Genomic DNA, 20,925 nt, shown 5'->3' on the forward strand with positions numbered 1-20,925 from the left:
TTAGTATTAAATTACCTTTAGAGACTTCAGTTTACTGTTTATTTTAGCTGGAATAATATACGTTGACTGATCACCTCCAAACCCTATAGATTAATAAAAAAAACACATTTCTTGTATTGACCCACTAAATGCCACATAACAAGATATGGCGTCGACATCGTGCCCTAGAAACGATAGCTTTCTGTTCCAACCCCTATAGATTACAGTCTGACATCTTGTCCCAGAAACGGCTTACCCTATAGGCAGTACAGGCAGTAGAAATCGTTCCACTGCTGATGTCGTACGTCTTGCCTCCTGCCACAGTAGGGGACCGTTCTATGGTTCTATGGACTTCCTTTTATGCATGTTATGTAAACCATTTGACTGCAAACTAGCTAATGGCCTATAATTTCTAAATCCAGCAGCTACACGATATTTCTGTCGTTTTTAAAAAGACCATCAAACCAGAATTAGAATACGCATGTGATCAAATGTCACCTCGAAACTGTTCGATAACTATTTAAATGGTTCATTATTAACTATTTGCATCGGAATTATTTTTTTTATTCAAATTGGGGTGATATTTGTATAAGAATTAATTATTTCCATGCAAACTGTGGCGATATGTGTTGAGAATTTTGCGTTTGGTGCTATTTTACTTCCAAAGCAAAAAAATTGGCCCAAAAACATTTGACCGCCTTCGCTTATTTATGTCATAATATCACTCTGAATCAAACTGTACCATTATTTTGTGTATAGCTTGGACGTTAATAGTATTAAAAACGAAATGGTTTGAATCACTCATAAATGGGACAATAGTGGAAGTGTAAAAACATCAAATGATTATTTTTGACGAGTATTATATGACGGATGACTTGGGTTTAATGTCATATGTACCGATTGGACTAATGAATACGGACATGGGTGTCAGGGCCTACTCGTATATCGAATTCCAATACCAAGAGTTTTTTCTTACGTGCACGCTAGTGTGTAGACGGGACCATGGGTTGTCGAATCATCCGAACGATTACACGTTGCCCCTTTCTCAGAATCGAACACGTCTTAGACAGTGAGCCAAAGTGGCTCCACAGGCTCTCGGAAATGATGCTTTTCACATGAAGGAATCCGTATTATTTTTGTAAGGAACGTCAATCCGTCTATTTTTCAAGAAAACGAAGACTGACATCGAACATTCGATACATATTGATAATTTTTATGAACAAAATGAATTCTGTTTTCAATTTGATGATCAAAAATTAAAATAAAATTAACGTTAACCTTAATGGTTCTATTACTGATTACCATATATCAAGAATTAATAAAAACAAACAGATAATGTTGGTATAAAATATTAAATACATTAAACAAATATTTTATACCAACATTATCTGTTTGTTTTTGGTAAATGAACTCTGTATATCTAATCCCTCCAGACCCTCTAGCTGATGTATCCTTTTAGACTACAATATGTGATACCAATGTCCCTTTCCGGCTCTATGGGGTGTGGGGCGGCCGAATGGTTAGCGCCTCCGTGCTGTATCATAAGGTCTGTCATTCGGTCAACTGGCGTGGTTTCGTTTCCCCGCTTTTCTCTGGGTCCTCCAGTTTCCTCCCACTCGTAAAGACACCTACCTTGAAGCGAATTATTGAAATAAAATTGACCCATGTTTTAGTCCCAAAATGACCTAGTTTGTGTTGAGTGGACGTTAAACCCCATTGCTCTAGGCATATTAAAAACAAGAAATATATAGCAAATTAATAATTTGTAAGAATAGGCGCCAAGTTACAAGTCGTGTCCCGACTCTGCTTAGCTTTTGTTCAAATGTGATTTAAGTTCTATTTATAGCACGGCTTTCATGAGTTAAACAGTTTTATTACACATACATAATACATGGTTAAATTGCATAAAATTACATAATTATAAGATAAGCATCAAACGAATTGTGTCAGTTTATAAAAAAAGGTTATATTTCGTGGATGACGTACACGCACTGCAAACATCACAAGAAATGCACTTTTCTCAAGTAGCTTTAGTTCAGCATTTGTAATAAATGATTTACTACAAACATCACAAGATTACGGGTTTCCCGCAGTATAGGTTCCAGTGTGTAATCGAAGTTGTAAACGATTTACTACAAACATCACAAGATTGCGGGGTTTCTCTAGTATAGGTTCCACTATGTAATCGTGGTTGTAAACGACTTTCTACAAACATTACAAGACAAGATGTTTTCTCAAGAATGGGTTCTGAAATTGTTATTCTCAAGTATGAATTTTTGTATGTCTTTTTAAAATTTTAAGAGTCGTAAATGATTTACTACAAACATCACAAGAAAAGGGTTTTTGGTCAGTATGGGTTCTAGTGTGTTCACGTTGATTACGCCTAGTTGTAAACGATTTACTACAAACATCACAAGAAAAGGGCTTCTCCCCTGTGTGGATTCTCGTGTGTACACTTAGAGCAGACCCAGTTGTGAACGACTTTCTACAAACCTTACACGAGAAAAGGTTTTCTCCTGTATGGTATCTCGTGTGTACATGTAGAGCACCTTCTGTTGTAAATGATTTACTACAAACATTACAAGAAAAGGGTTTTTCACCGGTATGGGTTCTAGTGTGTACCTGTAGATTAGACCCAGTTGTAAACGATTTACTACAAACATCACAAGAAAAGGGTTTTTCACCGGTATGGGTTCTAGTGTGTACCTGTAAATAACCCCTAGCAGTAAACGACTTTCTACAAACATCACAAGAAAAGGGTTTTTCTCCATAATGATTTCTAATATGCACCTTTAGAGACCGATTCGTCCTAAAAGATTTAGTACAAACATCACACAAAAATTGTTTTTCACCAGTGTGAATTTGTATGCGTGTTTCTGAAGATCCGGCAGTCATAAATGATTTGCCACAAACAGCAAAAGGAAAGGTTTTTTCTGCATTATGGGTTCTAGTGTGTACACGTAGAGCAGCCCCAGTTGTAAACGACTTTGTACAATATTCACGAGAAAAGGGTGTTTCTCCAGTATGGGTGATGATATGCAGATGTAGAGCACCCAGGGATGTACACGATTTTCTGCAAATATCACAAGAAAAGGGTGTTTCTCCAGTATGGGTGGCGATGTGCAGATGTAGAGCACGCAGGGATAAAAACAATTTTCTACAAATATCACAAGAAAGAGGCGTCTCTTCAGTATGGGTTCTGGTATGTCTCTGTAGATTCCCATTAGTCCTAAAAGATTTATTACAAATATCACACGAAAATTGTTTTCCTCCAGTATGAATTTGTAAGTGTCTGTCTAAAGATCCGAGAGTCGTAAATGATTTACCACAAATGTCACAAGAATAGGGTTTCTGACCAGTATGAGTTTTGATGTGATCTCGTAGAATATACCTAGTCCTAAAAGATTGACTACAAACATCACAAGAAAAGGGTTTTTCTACAGTATGAATTTTTGTGTGTCTTTGTAAAGATCCGACAGTCGTAAATGATTTACTACAAACATCACAATATGGTTTCTGTCCGGAATGAGTTCTGATGTGTTCTCGTAGACGATTACTTGTAGTATATGACTTGCTACAAATATCACATTTATATGGCTTCACTCCAGTATGAACTAGAATGTGTCTATTTAATTGGGAAGGGCATGGGAATGATTTATCACAAACATCACATTTACAGTCTTTGTTAGGGACAGCATGATTTGCCATTTCTAGTTTTAAATCTAAATTTTCTGAAAATACAAAGAAAGATTATATGCATAGCACAGCGTTTAAAACCGATTAGTTTTAGTACAAAATTTGTAATCGGTAGAGAGTAAGAATGGCGTTTAACGTCTACGCGCCTAGAACATGCATTTGTGGATGGATGGGCGCTTTACAAATATACATTATTATTATTATTATTATTATTATTACTTGACACAGACTCGGTCATTTCAGGACTAATACTAATAGGTAGAACTAAACGACATCTTTTGATTAGTTTTAGTAGGTTTATGAAAAGAATTCATGGAATAAAATATCAGGTGTAAAGTCTTATAGTGATCGAGGGTATTTCTACAAGAACCAAGTCCCACTTGGTGTTCCAAGGCGTCCGCAATAATAATAATCTTGCCTGTTTGAAGTTTAAAGCATAATCTGAGCCGCAGCTACGACAAAACAGCAATATATAGGTTAAATCACGCTGGTAGCACGGGGCTCCGTGGATAGGTGGAAGTAGTCCCGGTTATCCTGACGGTCACCTGTATTATACAGGACAAAATCACAACAGTCTTTTGCCAATGCGAAGACATTCTAGTTCACTAGAAATATTCATTCTTAGTGAGTCTCCATGGCAAACTTAGAGTGTTTGTTATACTCATTCGCCGCCACTTTTCGATTCATCGGAGTCCAAGAAATTTATTTTCTGAGCTACAACATTTTATATTTGAATATTCGGTTATTGGTGAATGGTGATGATTTACTAGATTCTTTGTAAATTCGGTATTTGATTAAACCATTTCATTATCACTAATCTCTAAATATTTACTCAGTAAAATTACATACATTACTTAGAATGTACATCGCCTTTACCATCCTGACTCACCAATGCCTCAACTTCTATACAAGATACGTCTTTGATTAAGTATTTACCGTCACCAATCTCTAAATGACCGCGTTTACCCTCCTCCATCACCAACTTCTATACAAGATACTTCTTTGATTAAGTATTTACCGTCACCAATCTCTAAATCATCGCGTTTACCCTCCTCCATCACCAACTTCTATACAGATACTTCTATACATTCATCCACAGTCACCAATCTCTAAAACATTACTTACATATACTTCTTAGATAAACCGTCACCAATTTCTAAAACATTACTTACCCAAATCATATATTCAGAATATGTACTATAATGTACGGCGACTATAATATACCATCAATATCATCAACTATTCAGTGCATGAAACCACGATGACTGTTAAATATTTATTACACTTATTACAAGTTCGTTCATTCGTTTCCGGATTATAACGCCCACTTCCACCAGGGGTGATATCGTATACAAGATAGAGACAAGTGTTACATAGATATCTAGTGAGTTGTGTCAACTACATGGCTTGTGTCTTATTAATTGTTTAATCTCCTTCAAAGTAATCTCTGTCATAGCCCATTGTCTGACAGGGGTTGGATGGCTGAATGGTTAGCAGGTGCGCGCTGTATCATAAGACCTGTCATTGAGTCAACTGGCGTGGTTTCGAATCCCCGGTTATACGTCGCAAGGAGTCGGGTCACCTGTCCAACCTCGTGGGTTTTCTCCGGGTCCTCCGATTTCCTCCCACTAATAAAGACCCCTACGCGCAAGCGAATTATTGAACTAAAATTAAAAATATGTTAGTCCCAAAATGACCCAGTATGTGTCGAGTGGACGTTAAACCCATTTCTCTCTCTCTCTCTCCATTGTCTGACACCAATTGAAAGTGTAATGAGTTTTTAGATCACTCACCACTTCGTATTAATCTGAACATTAATCTGTGTATAGCTTGGAAGTTAATAGTATTAAGCACGTAATGGTGTCACGGATGTGGATATCACGATCTACTTGTATTTCGATTTGTGAAGTTTTATTTTACGTGCACGTCAATGTGTACACATTGTCCAGGCCACCCGTCTTTTGGGGTGGGGGCCGAATGGTTAGCACGAGCGCGCTGTATCATAAGGCCTGTCATTGAGTCAACTGGCGTGGTTTCGAATCCCCGGTTGTACGTGACAAGGAGTGGGGTCGCCTATCCAACCTTGTGGGTTTTCTCCTGGTCGTCCGGTTTTCTCCTGGTCGTCCGGTTTCCTCCTACTGCTAAAGACCCCTACGCGCAAGCGCATTATTGAAATAAAAAAACTAAACCATGTTATTCCCGAAATGACCTGGTTTGTGTCGAGTGGACGTTAAACCCCATTTTTTCTCTCTCTCTTGCACCCGTCTTGCACCACAGCAAAGGGGGGGGGGGGGCAGGACGCCGGAATATCCAACACCCGAATCGAACACGTCCTACACACTGAGCCACAGCGGCTCGAAAAGTTCTTGAAAACTCTTATGGTTACAATAATGCTTGTGACATATATTTCTAATGAGTTAGATATGATTGACGCTTTTTGTTAAAAGATACGTTCCCAGGAAAGTATTTATCGGGTGGTTATTTCCAATAAAAGTATGGCAATTTTAGTATATATGGAAAGTAGATATATCCAGTTGCACTAGAAAAATACTGGATTCCATGAAAAACACTCATGGAGCGCCAACAGGACAAAAATGTAAGGGTTTCCGTAATCGGCACCCATTGCTAGGTAGTTCGTCAGCTACGTCACGTGACACAAACATGCCCTATGTTAATAGATATTTTATAGCAGGGGTATTCTCTCGCGTAAACTGTGTTTTGAGAAGGATTTGAAGCCAAATTTTGATAGATAAAATAGTTTGAATATCTTTTTAGTTTAAATATATCATCAAATCACCCAGTTTGTACACGGGAACGTAACTTTAACTATTTAAGATTGACTTTGAATTATAATATTATATTTTTGAAAACCCAGAACTATCTAGCAGATTAATATTTTGTACGAGGAGGCGTCAAGTGACAAATCGTTCAAATATTTTTAACAACAATTCATTTTTAAATTACATGAACAATATATTTATTACATTATAATATAGTATGATAAAGACAAGGATGAATTCAAATATGTAAATCGTATTTGAGATATTTTGATGAGTTTTGTAAAATTCTGAAATGTTTACGAAATTTATTCTGGATATAAAACTTGGAGTAAAAACCTGTCATTGAGGGGCATCAAACGCCGTACATATCGATGACCGCAATAGTTAAAGGGAAGGGACATAACTCGCGTATAATGCTGTAGGGGTCACCTGGAGTAATGATCGGTCATCAAGGAGTACCAAAGTTTAAACATAAAATCTTGTGGGATCATCTTAAGGTTGTTATCTGTATTCTGTAGCAGGGAAGTGAGTAAATACTTCCACTTGACACAAACTCGGTCATTTCGGGACTAGCATATGGTTCAATTTAATGTCAATAATTCGCCTGCGCGTAGGGCATGGGTTTCAACGTTCACTCGACATGGTAAATACCGGTATATGGATTGAAATGGTTAATCATACAGCGTCCATTGCAGCCTTGTATAAACGTGGTTCGGTTGCGGCCTCCTGGGCGACCTTCGGTTATCGTGATCTTTTGACTATGGTCGAACTAACTGAATCCGAATTTCATTTAGTCCGGGCCATAGTCAGAAAATCCTGAACCATGCTATTGTGGCATGGTCGGAGTAGTTCCAAGATGGCGGTGTCGATGAAACGAAGGTGTAGAATAATGTAGAAAGAATCTATTTTTGTTAAGCATATGATTTTAGGAAAGCTTGGATGAATTTTAAATGGTTGCTACTTCTATGAGCAGATATTTTTTGTCTCGTATGTTATGTCTGAATCTATGTAAGTCTAAAAATTACGCATTACTTCGATATTTGCGCTATGCAAAAAGTAAAGTCAAATTACAAGGGATTTTGTTGTCTCTAAAATTAATTTGAGTCGCGCAAATTTAACTTCATGACAGTATTATTTTTTTTTATTAAACTATATAACACGGCGATTCATTATCCTCCATGTGGAAATGTATAGACCTTCCTTGAGATTGAGGGTTTTTTCAGGGTTATGGTAGAGATCTAAAGCAGAGTAAAATGACATCGCCATGTCCCTGGGGGCAGCCATCTTTGAACAGACGATGGTCCGGGCCATTCGCGTTGGGTTGTTAGTTCCGACCACTTTTCGTGAAAAAATTATAGAATTTCACTTATTTGTCGGCATCTGGCAAAACATAGTTCAGACCAATTATGTCCTGAAACAGTTAACTGAGTAGGGATATTCATCAACATAACTGTAATATAATTACTGGAGACCCTCTAGCTGACGCATGCGTCTGGGATGTAATACGTGAAGCCCAAGCCTTCATACAGCCATGTCCCTTGTCAGTGATGCAGGACGGAGGGGCTGACAAGGAAAGCTGTCTAGTCGTTCGGATGGGACGAAAAACCGAGGCCCCGTGTACACATTGGCGTGCACGTAAAAGATCCCTTGGCAGTTGGAATTCGATATAAGAGTAGGCCGTAGTGCCGCTGTCCGGGCAAAATTTCCCTCATTGCACACTGTATGGCGTATGCCCGTCTTCATTAGCCCAGGTTAGGAGCAGAACAGTAGGACGTTAAACTCCATTTCATTTCATTTCATACAGCCATGAAAGTGCTCCTATATGCTTTGTAAGTATGATACGGAGGGGGAGTAAACAACATTATCTTGGTCAATTATTCCACTGGGAGAAATCTATTTACATAAATATCCGCTGAAAAATGGTTTGCCCAATATAATGATATAAATGGCAATTATATTGATATTAATATATTAATATTAAGTGATCACATATTAGAATATCCTACATGTTGTATTAATAATAAACTAACTAAACACAATTATGTACACATTATTATTTTTTCCTTCAACTGATGTAATGTACTTACAGATAATATTATTGTTTAAGGGTTTAAATAAATGAATTTAAATATAATAATGTCTTCAATATCTCTCCTTATTCGAACGGATTGTATCAGTTTATAAAAAATATAATTTCCGAAAATGACGTACATGTAAATTATCTTGGTCAATTAATTCACTGTAGAGATTTTATTGTTGTCCTTACAAATCTCAATCTAATATCATTTATACACGTGTTCAAGCGGCCTTGATTAGTCTATTGGAAGTAGACAGTAGGACGTTAAACCCCGTTTCATTTAATGTGTTATCAAATGACACATTAGATTATCCTTCATGATGAATTAAAAAGGTGTATTAACAACAAACAACCAAACACATTCTGTATACATTTTATTTTTCTCCTTCACCTCTATTAATCTATTTACAGATAAAATTATGGTTTGAAGGTCTAAATCAATACATGTAAATATAATTATGTCTTCAACATTTCTCGTGATTCGAGTGAACAAAAGTTCGTATTTTTCTGAAAATGACGTACACGCATTGCTAACATCATAAGAAATGGGTTATCCTCTAATATGTACTCGCATGTGTAGCTTTAGTTTACTACTTGTAATAAATGATTTACCACAAACATCACAAGAAAAGGGTTTTTCACCAGTATGGATTCTAAGATGTGTCCGTAAATAACCCTTCGTAGTAAACGACTTTCTACAAACTTCACAAGAAAAGGGTTTTTCTCCCGTGTGGATTCTAGTGTGCACCCGTAGATCACTCCCAGATGTAAAAGATTTTGTACAAACATCACAAGAAAAGGGTCTTTCCCCGGTATGGGTTCTAGTGTGTACCTGTAGTTCACCCCTAGTAATAAATGATTTTCTACAAACATCACAAGAAAAGGGTTTTTCCCCAGTATGGATTCTAAGATGTGTCCGTAAATAACCGCTCGTAATAAATGACTTTCTACAAACATCACAAGAAAAGGGTTTCTCTCTCTTTCCAGTATGGGTTTTAACATCACACGAAAATGACTTTTCTTCTGTATGAATAATTGTGTGTCTTTTTAAAGATTTTGGATTCGTAAATGATTTACTACAAACATCACAAGAATAGGGTGTCTCTCCGGTGTGAGTTCTGATGTGATCTCGTAGAGTATACCTAGTTCTAAAAGATTTACTACAAACTTCACAAGAAAAGGGTTTTTCTCTTGTATGAACTAGAATATGGCTACTTAATCGGGAACGGCTTGGGAATGATTTACCACAAACATCACATTTATGATTTGTCATTTCTCGTTTCTGAAAAAAAAATGAACGTTAATTGCACAGCTTATAGTTTTTCCTCTTTCATAAACTAACTATAAACTATTTTAGAGGTTCAAATTTATTAGTGTTAGAACAAAATTTGATAATAGTTAGAGACAGGGAGGGGAATGGGGTTTAACGTCCAAACGGCACAAACTAGGTGATTTCGGGACTAATGCTTGTCAATAGAATTAAATGGCATGTTTTGATTAGTTTTGGTATGGTCTTGTTAATCTGATAATAATTAGAACTAATTGATATCATCTTCTGAAAGCCAGCAATTTGAGCATAACCCGATTCTTCTACGGTTTTGGCTACAGGGGGTTTACTAGACTCTTTGTAAATTCGGTATTTGGTTAAACCATGTCATCATCACTAATATCGATATCCCTACTCAGTTGAATTACATATTTAGAATGCACACCACTTTAATTACCCACCCCACATCCCCGAAAGTCATATTCAAGATAGTTCTTACATTAAGTGTTCAGTCGCCGCTACCAATCTCTAAATCATTTTAATACATACATTACGGACATCCTTTAAACCATCTGTGACGCCTTGACTATCACCAACGATACTTCCACTAGTAATAGCTACTGACATGAAAATATATACTAGTTTTAAATAGATATTTTCATCAACATGGCTTGTGTCTTAGTAAAATTATTGTTTAATCTATCCACTAACATTAAAATATATACAATTAATGATCACATATCCACAAGATAGAGACTAGTTTTAAATAGATATTTTCACCAACTTAACTGAGTTGTCTCAACTACATGGCGTGTGTCTTAGTAACTTTATTGTTTGATCTATCTACTGACAATAAAATATATACCATTAATAATCATAAGGTAGAGACGAGTTTTAATACATATTTCACCAAGCCATATAGTTGACACAACTCAATTAACTTGTTGGAATATTAACTGAGTTGTGTCAATTCTATGGCTTGTGTCTTAGAACTATATTGTTTAACCTTCAAGGTAATCTCTGTCATAGCCCATTGTCTGACATCAATAGAACTGATCTGTTCAGTTTAATGGGGTTTTAGATCACTCACCACTTCGTGTGAAACTGAACATTAATCTGTCTGTAGCTTGGACGCCAATAGTATTAAAAACAAAATGGTGTCAATCATTCTTAATTGGGACTAAAGTAGACGTGTTAAAATATCAAATGAGTATCTTTAATGATTATTGTACTCCGGATGACTGGAGTTTGACGCCCAACTCTTCTGAATACACGCACATACCCAGAACTGTGCTATAAGGGAAATGCAACTGTAATGGGTTGACAAAGTGAGAAGATGACCCGCCCTCTCTTCCCACGACAACGATTTTAAAACCATTTTTAAAACCGTGTTTTAAAGTGATTTTTAGATATACAAGAACTTTTTATTTTTTTAATTCTGTTTCAAAATGACTTTTAGATAAACAAGAATTTTTTTTATTTAGTGTTTTTACCTAACTTCTATATTTTACTCATTCAGATGTAAAGAACTTAATTAAATCAACCTGTCCATAATATCATGCATTATGTACTGGACGTTAAATTTGTCATGGGTTAGGGAGGTTGGGATGGCGATATCACCTTCGGTGGAAGCGGACGTTAAACAACAACCTCACGGGTACACATGACCCCGGCCTTTCGTCTCATCCGAATGACTATATTAGTAAGTGCATGAGGACCGCACTACACGTAAAACAAACATCTACAAGATAAACCTGCGGACAAGACAGAAAATAGACATTGCACCAAATAAACAAATATCAAATCAAGTGAATGGATCCGGGGGCCAGCCGTAAGCGTCCACTGCGCTGCACAGTCCCGGGCCTGTAGTGACACAGACTTCACTCAAATCTGAAAACAATCAGGAATACAAAAAAAGAGACTAACATGAATAATGCGACCGATCTTGACAGTGGTCGTCTCCTCAATGGCGATAGTATGCCAGTTGACGTCATGAGTTAGAACGTCAAACAATTTTAACAATAAGGGCGATAATCCGGATAGAATCTCGGAAAACGCTAAAATAATAAGTGTATAGTGAGCAAACAGGAGCAAAACCCAACAACGAGAACATTCTGCAGTACGAAGGGTTAAAACTCTACTCTAATAGTAAGTACAGGAGGACCGCACTACACGTAAAACAAAAATCTACAAGATAAACCCGCGGACAAGACAGAAAATAAACAAATATCAAATCAAGTGAATGGACCCGGGGGCCAGCCGTAGGCGTCCACTGCGCTGTACAGTCCCGGGCCTGTAGTGACACAGACTTCAGTTTGCTTCACCAGTTTTTAAAGAAACATTCACGTCTTTATTGGCGTTTTGTTGACTATAATAAAGCCCACAACTTCATTAAAATGTTGAGTTAAAAGTGGAAGGTGATCTGTCGAACTTTTATCAATATAATTCAGGTCTGTTTCACGGTGATATTTTAAATCCCTATTATTCCCTTTATGACATCCAGAACCATTTTAACTCTACTCCATTAGACACTATAAGAAGGAGAGAGAGGGCGCGGATTTTAGCCCATCCGACACAACCTACGTCATTTCGGGCCTAACATAAGGTTCGTGTCTTTTATTACAATAATTCGCGTCAGCGTAGTGGTCTTTAGCACCAGGTTGGACAGACGACGCTACACCTTGTAACGTACAAGCTGGGAATTGAAACCAGACCACTTGACTCAATGACAGGACTTATGCTTTCACGCCTTACACCACTAGACAACCCAACACCCCATTGTATTTAGAAATCATCTGAAAAATGGTGATATCTATTTCTAATGAGTTAGATATTGTTGACGCTTATTGTTAACTATTTAGGAAAACCCAGAAATATCTAGCAGATTAATAGTTTGTACGAAATGGCGTCAAGTGACAAATCTTGTCCTAACTCTGCTTAGCTTTTCTTCAAATTTAATTTAAACAGTTTTATCAACAATCCACTTTTAAATTGCATAAAAAATATAGTTCTCACATTATAATAAAAAGATACGGATAAGTATTAAATTCAAATATGTACATCGTATCTGAAGAGTATTTTGAAGGATTTGAAACCTGGAGTAATAATCTGCCAGTGAGGCTTATCAAATGTTAAACTTGTGGGTGAGAGTAATAGCTATAGGGAAGGGACATAACCCGTATATAATCTTTTAGACATCATCTTAAGGTTGTTGTCATCTGTATTCAGTAGCAGGGAAGTGTGTAAATATCGGTATATAGATTAGAATGGCTAACTTCAACACCAGTACATTTTAACCATGCAGCGCCGACTGCAGCCTTGCATACGAAACGTGCCTCGGTTGCGCCCTCTTGACATTATTCTGTGGAGCCATCGAACTTCACTTATTTATGTCGGCATCTAACAAAACATCGTTCAGACCAATTCTGTCTAAAATAAGTTAACTGAGCAAGGCTATATACAACAATGTAGTGATACCAACAGACTCGGCCATCAACATAACTGTAATATAATCCTAGAAAACCCTCTAGCTGACGCATGCTTCTAGGCTGTAATATGTGAAGCCAAACCCTTCATGCAGCCATGAAAGTGCTCCTATATGCTTTGTAAGAGTGATACGGAGGGGGGGGGGGGTAAACAACATTATCTTGGTCAATTATTCCACTGGGAGAAATCTATTTACAGCCAAAGGAACGGGATTGGAAGAGGGTGTGCATGGGGGCGAGCTTCTTGACCATAAATATCCGCTGAAAAATGGGTTGCCCAATATAATGATATAAATGGCAAATATATTGATATTAATATACTAATATAAAGTGATCACATATTAGAATATCCTACATGTTCTATTATAAATAATAAACTAACTACACACAATTAGGTATGTACATGATCAATTAAAAAGATGTATTAACAACAAACTAACCACATTCTGTACATATTTTATTTTCTCTTTCAACTGATGTAATGTACTTACAGATAAAATTATTGTTTAAGGGTTTAAATAAATGAATTTAAATCGAATAATGTCTTCAATATCTCTCCTTATTCGAACGGATTGTATCAGTTTATAAAAAATATAATTTCCGAAAATGACGTACATGTAAATTATCTTGGTCAATTAATTCTCTGTTTAGATTTTATTTTTGTCCTTACAAATCTCAATCTAATATCATTTATACACGTGTTCAAGCGGCCTTGATTAGTCTATTGGAAGTAGACAGTGGGACGTTAAACCCCGTTTCATTCCATGTGTTACCAAATGACACATTAGATTATCCTTCGTGATGAATTAAAAAGATGTATTAACAACAAACAACGAAACACATTCTGTACATATTTTATTTTTCTCCTTTAACTCAAGTTATCTATTTACATATAAAATTAAATCAATATAAATATAATTATGTCTTCAATATAATATCTCTTGATTCGAGCCGATTGTGATACGTTTATAAGAAAAAAAATTCTGAAAATGACTTACACGCACTGCTAACATCATAAGAAATGGATTACCCTCCAATATGCACTCGCATGTGTAGCTGTAGTCTAGCGGTTGTGATAAATGATTAACGACAAATATCACTAGAAAAGGGTTTTTCACCAGTATGGATTCTAATATGTATCCGTAAATAACCCTTCGTAGTAAACGACTTTCTACAAATATCACAAGAAAAGGGCTTTTCACCGGTATGGGTTCTAGTGTGTAGCTGTAGAGAATCCTTCGTAGAAAATGACTTTCTACAAACATTACAAGAAAAGGGTTTTTCACTAGTATGAATCCTATTATGTGTCTGCAGAGCACCCTTTTCCCCTAAAAGATTTACTACAAACATCACAAGAATAGGGTTTCTGTCCGGTATGAGTTCTGATGTGATCTCGTAGACGATTACTTGTAGTATATGAAATGAAATGAAATGGGGTTTAACGTCCTACTGTATCAGTTCTGATATGATCTCGTAGAGTATAACTAGAAGTATATGACTTGCTACAAATATCACATTTATATGGTGTCTCCCCAGTATGAATTCTGATGTGATCTCGTAGAATATCCTACATGTTGTATTAATAATAAACTAACTACACACAATTATGTACATGATCAATAAAACGATGTATTAACAAAAAACAACTAAACACATTCTGTATATATTTTATTTTCTCCTTCAACTCATGTAATATTTACAGATAAAATTATGGTTGGAAAGTCCACATCAAAATAAATATAATTATATCTTCAATATAATATCTCTTGATTCGAACGAATTGTGATCAGTTTATAAAAGTTCGTAAGAACTGGATTATCCTCCAATATGCACTCGCATGTGTAGCTGTAGTCTAGCAGTTGTGATAAATGATTTACCACAAACATCACAAGAAAAGGGTTTTTCACCAGTATGGGTTCTAGTATGTACCTGTAGAGAACCCCTCGTAGAAAATGACTTTCTACAAATATCACAAGTAAAGGGCTTCACTCCGGTATGGGTTGTAATGTGTACCTGTAGAGAACCTTCAGTTGTAAACGATTTGCTACAGATGTTACAAGAAAAGGGTTTTTCGCCAGTATGAATCCTATTGTATGTCTGCAGAGCACCCTTTTCCCTAAAAGATTTACTACAAACATCACAACAAAACGGTTTTCCTCCCGTATATTTTTTCATGTGTCGTGTTAGACAAGCGTTAGTCGAGTATTAGTCGTAAATTAGTATTAGTCGTAAATGATTTACTACAAACATCACAAGAATAGAGTTTATCTTCGGTATGAGTTAGACAAGTTTTAGTCGTAAATGATTTACTACAAACATCACAAGAATAGAGTTTATCTTCGGTATGAGTTAGACAAGTTTTAGTATTAGTCGTAAATGATTTACTACAAACATCACAAGAATAGAGTTTATCTTCGGTATGAGTTAGACAAGTTTTAGTATTAGTCGTAAAAGATTTACTACAAATATCACAAGAATAGGGTTTCTGTCCGGTATGAGTTCTGATGTGTTCTTGTAGACGATTACTTGCAGTATATGAAATGAAATGAAATGGGGTTTAACGTCCTACTGTTCTGCTCCTAATCTGGGCTAATGAAGACGGGTATACGCCATACAGTGTGCTATGAGGGGAATTTTGCCCGGGCAGCGGCGCTACGGCCTACTCTTATATCGAATTCAACTGCCAAGGGATCTTTTACGTGCACGCCAATGTGTACACGGGACCTCGGTTTTCGACCCATCCGAACGACTAGACAGCTGTCCTTGTCAGGCCCTCCGTCCTGCATCACTGACAAGGGGAAACCACGCCGGAAAATCGGGATGAACTTTCTCGGCCAATGCAGGGATCGAACGGTCCAATAGAAGACTACTCATCCCAAGACAGAAGACGACTCACCCCAAGCTTGTATCTAGTGACGAGTACACATCCACTCCATTAATGTACGGAATGAGCAAAAAATGAAGAAATAACTAAAAAAAACAAAGAAAAACAAAATGAAGAAAAATCTAAAAAATAATAAAAAACATGAAGAAATAAATGTATAAAAAAAACCCATCTATTTTATTTATTTAATAACAGTTGATGTTCAATACATTATTATTTAAATAACTGTTGATATTTAAACAGATATTATTTAATAAACAGTTGATGTAATAAAGATTAGTTTATATTATTAACTTTTTGATTCTTGAAAATTGTTCATGTAATAAATTCTTTAATAAATCGTTGATGGAATGGGGGGGGGGGAACGAATGGTTAGCACGTGCGTGCTGTATCATACGGCCTGTCATTGAGTCAACTGGCGTGGTTTCGAATCCCCGGTTGTACGTGACAAGGAGTAAGGTCGTCTGTCCAACTTCGTGGGTTTTCTCCGGGTTCTCCGGTTTCCTCCCACTGCTAAAGATCCCTACGAGCAAGCGAATTATTGAAATAAAATTAAACCATGTTATTCCCGAAATGACATAGTGGACGTTAAGCCCCATCTCTCTCTCTCTCTCTCTCTCTCTCTCTCTCTCTCCTAGTGATCTTATATTTCGGCCCACGTATTGAAACAACCATGCGTGGGATGAGTGGTCTTCTAAACTTGGAATGAGTGGTCTTCTGTCTTGGGATGAGTTGTCTATTGGGCCGAGTGGTCTTGGGATGAGTTGTCTTTGAGAGAGAGAGAGAGAGAGAGCGAGAGTGGTTAATCCCTAACAACATAAATAATTCTAATATTGTTTAGTTGATTATCACGAGAACAGTAGTTGTAATACATAAATATGCAAATTCCAACAAAGTCTTTTCGGATGAAAATATACTATCATCACCAATCTCTAAATAATTATTAAATACTTACCCAAAATCATATATTCAGAATGGACACCGCTTTCAAACTGTCAAAGACCAGCTATCTTCATGAAATAAACACAATAGATAGACAAAGATTCAGAGACTGGTGCTAAACTCCATACGATTCTTATGCTATACACTGCTTGTGAACATGGTCGCCCTGAACAGCTTGGTTCGTTCGTTTCTAGAGTTTTACGTCCACTTCCACCTAAGTTGATATCGTTGACTAGTATGGTAACAAATATATTTGTGCTAAAGAACTTATTGCTTTACAAAAAAAAAAACAAGATGGTATATTTTCATTGGCTACTAGAACAATTCTTGTTAGCAAGACCCTGATTGGTTAAATTGAATGAAATGTTGTCAGGTAATTTATCAGCGTATTAAGTCAATTGAGTTTTGTCAACAATGTGGCATTGCTTTGACTTTATTATTCAATACCCTAATCTCTCCCAAACTGATCCCCTTCACAGCCAACGGCAATTCTATTGAATCAATAGGTCAAATTACAATAAGGGTCATTAATGAAAATATGTTTTTAAAGGTTTATCTATTTAGTTAATTGAGTTTTATTAACTATCTGACTGGTGTCTTGACTTTATGGATTAATATTTTAATCTACCTCAAATTAACCCCATCCATATCAATCAGCTGGACCTGCTGTTTTAACTTACATTTATATTTATTATGACCAAAAGAGAAGATGTTCTCTTTTCACGACAGTGAATGTGAAGACTGTGCTATTTTTTCTTTATAAACAACAGCTTATTCTTCATGTGTTTACACATATTTGATGTTTTTACCCATTTTTTTATTTGTATTATGGAAATACAATGTTAAGGAATTTACTTTGGGTATTAATTGGGTGTGTTTCAGGGTGATATTTTAAATACATTAACACAGTCTAGGTCATGTATGTCATTGGTCAATGGGTGTCTGGTTTAAAAGAATTCTATTTAAAGCCACAGGAACAGGTTTAGGGGCTATTAGACACAGATACGTCGCTGAAAAATTGATTGATCAACATATTGGTGAAAATACAATATATATCATTTATAAATCTCAATCTATTACCATTTATTTATTTGACAAAAGTTTGAAACGCCAATCCCGTGTACAATTAATAATATGAGATGGGACATATTTGGTCATGTGGGAAGACCAATAGAATCGATCCTCCACAGAACATTAGACTCAATATCCGCAGGACTTCCAGCTGGCGAATTGTTCTTAGCTACAATCTCAAAATGCTTTAATCCTGTTCTGTAGCTACATCTATATTTTTGGCGAGACTTATAAGAGCGTGTCCGCGAGAAAACCATGCAGAAGGTGCTAAGGCTTCAATCACAGATTTTGACCAAATTTGGTTTATAAGTTGGGATAGTCCCAAAACACATAAATGTGCAATATTAGATAAATCTTTCAATTCCTGTATGAGAAAATTGAAAAAACATTTTTCATATGGTGAAATTGCCAAAATCTGTCTTTTCTCAAATATCAACTTTGGCAAGTCCTTACACCTTTACTATACGTAGCAGAAAGACCAAACTCACACAGTTTATCGATGACTCAGTGTTGTTACCACAATATTAACTTCAGACGATTCTGGCGAACGAGATCTGTATACGGACTGGATATCAAAGCCTGTCTAAATTCCCCATTTTTCGTCACCCAAAGTTTGACGCCCTATAGCTACTTCTTTCATGGGGTGGGTTTAAAAAAATAGCGATGTAGCTCCTTTAATATGACGCTCCACAGAGGATCGAAGCATCGTAAGAAGTCACATAACAAATTATTGTCTGAAATCGTCCTGCTTATGCCGATATTTGACAAACGTTTGAAACGTCAATCTCGTGTACAAGTAATTAATTGAGACGGGACAAATTTGTTCATGTGGGGAGACCAAAAGAATCGACCTTCCATAGAACGTTAGGCTAATATCTGCAAAACTTCCAGCTGGAGAATGTTTCTTGGCTACAATCTCAAAAGTCAATGTTTTAATCCTGCTATGTTGCTATATCTATATTCTTGGCGAGACTGGTAAGACCTTAAATTTATATCAAAGGTGGAAAGGTGGAGTTAAAATGGTTTCCAAACAAAGTTATCTCGGTCATTTATATGCCGGTTGTTATCGTATCTAGCATCAAAAATCCATGTACATCTAAACGGGCGGGTTTGAATGAGAGAGAGAGATAGAGAGAGAGAGAGAGAGATGGGTGGGACATCCACTTGACACAGCCTAGGTCATTTTCGACCATTGACGAATTAGAAAATTCCTTCATTTTTCTCCAGTCTTTATTATTGTAAATTAACTAATATAATATATTTTTATGGTTGACAGATGAAAATAAATAAATGTATGACGAGGTATATTCAATAGTAAGTGATCTGGTTGTAGACTAAGGTTACTACAAATTTGACAGGAACGGGTTTTATCTTCCGTATGACTTCTGGTATTTCTCTGTGGAGAACTTTTAGTATTAAAATATTTATAACAAAGTTCTAAAAGCCGTAGTAAAATATTTATAACAATGTTCTAAAAGCCGTAAAAGGGTTACTAAAAATACCACAAGAAACGGGTTTCTATTCAGTATGGGTTTCTTCTGGTACGTAGATACAGAGCACTACGAGTTGTAAATGACTTTCTACAAACATCACAAGAAACGGGTTTCTCACCAATATGGATCCGTGTGTGTCGCTGTAGAGAACTCCTAGTTGTAAATGACTTTCTACAAATATCACAACAAAAGGGTTTTCTCTCCAATATGGACCCGTGTGTGTCGCTGTAGAGAACTCCTAGTTGTAAATGACTTTCTACAGACATTACATGAAAAGGGTTTTTCACCAGTATGAATCATGGTATGTGCCTGTAGAGTACTCCTATGCGCAAACGATCTACTACAAATATCACAAGAAAAGGGTTTTTCGCCAGTATGTATTCTCATGTGTCGATTTAGACACGCATTAGTCCTGAAACATTTGGTACAAACATCACACGAAAACGCCCTTTCTCCTGTATGAATTTTTGCGTGTGCCTTTAAAGTATCAAGAGTTGCGAACGAGTTACTACAAATGTTACATGTAAGGCGTATCTCTCTAGTATGGGTTCTGATGTGTTTATATAGAGAACTGGTAGTTGTAAAGGACTTTCTACAAACATCACAGGATACGGGTTTTTCCCCAGTATGGGTCCGGGTGTGTTGTTGTAATGTACTCCAAGTTGTAAACGATTTTCTACAGACGTTACAAGAAAAGGGTTTTTCCCCTGTATGGATTCTAGTATGAGCTACTAAAACACTCCTGGCTGCAAAACATTTGCTACACACATCACAAATGAACGGTTTTGATCCAGTATGGGTACGGATATGCAGTTGTAGAGACCAATTAGATCTAAACCATTTACTACAAACATCACACGAATAGTGTTTTTCACCGGTATGAATTTTTGTGTGTCTTGTTAAGGTTCTGAGATACGTAAATGATTTACTACAAACATCACAAGAAAAGGGACCTTTCCCAATATGAGTTTCGGTGTGTTGCCGCAGAGTACCTTTTCTGGTAAATGATTTAAAACAAACATCACAAGAATATGGTTTCTGTCCGGTATGAGTTCTGGTGTGTTCCTGTAGAGTATATCTAGAACCAAAAGACTTGCTACAAATATCACATTTATATGGCTTCTCGCCAGTATGAAGTAGAATGTGATTATTTAATCGCGAACGGCTTGTGAATGAGTGACCACAAATATCACATTTACAGTTTGTGTTAGGGTCGTCATGATTTGCCATTTCTAGTTTTCAATCCAAATT

The 20,925-nt window shown here is 36.5% G+C and overlaps 1 protein-coding gene across 1 annotated transcript; it reads right to left on the minus strand.

Annotated features, from left to right (window-relative positions):
- Positions 1 to 19,504: 19,504 nt before the first annotated feature.
- Positions 19,505 to 20,925, minus strand: LOC126827571 (zinc finger protein OZF). Its single transcript, XM_050557053.2, has one exon. The coding sequence runs from the start codon at positions 20,902 to 20,904 to the stop codon at positions 19,855 to 19,857; it is 1,050 nt and encodes a 349-aa protein (XP_050413010.2). The 5' UTR covers positions 20,905 to 20,925; the 3' UTR covers positions 19,505 to 19,854.

This window comes from Patella vulgata, chromosome 7 (genome assembly GCF_932274485.2).
Source record: "Patella vulgata chromosome 7, xgPatVulg1.2, whole genome shotgun sequence".
Taxonomy (NCBI): domain Eukaryota; kingdom Metazoa; phylum Mollusca; class Gastropoda; family Patellidae; genus Patella; species Patella vulgata.

What these genes read in the sequence shown, in the direction of transcription:
- LOC126827571 (XM_050557053.2), bottom strand. Translation starts at nt 20,904, where the DNA reads ATGGCAAATCATGACGACCCTAACACAAACTGTAAATGTGATATTTGT.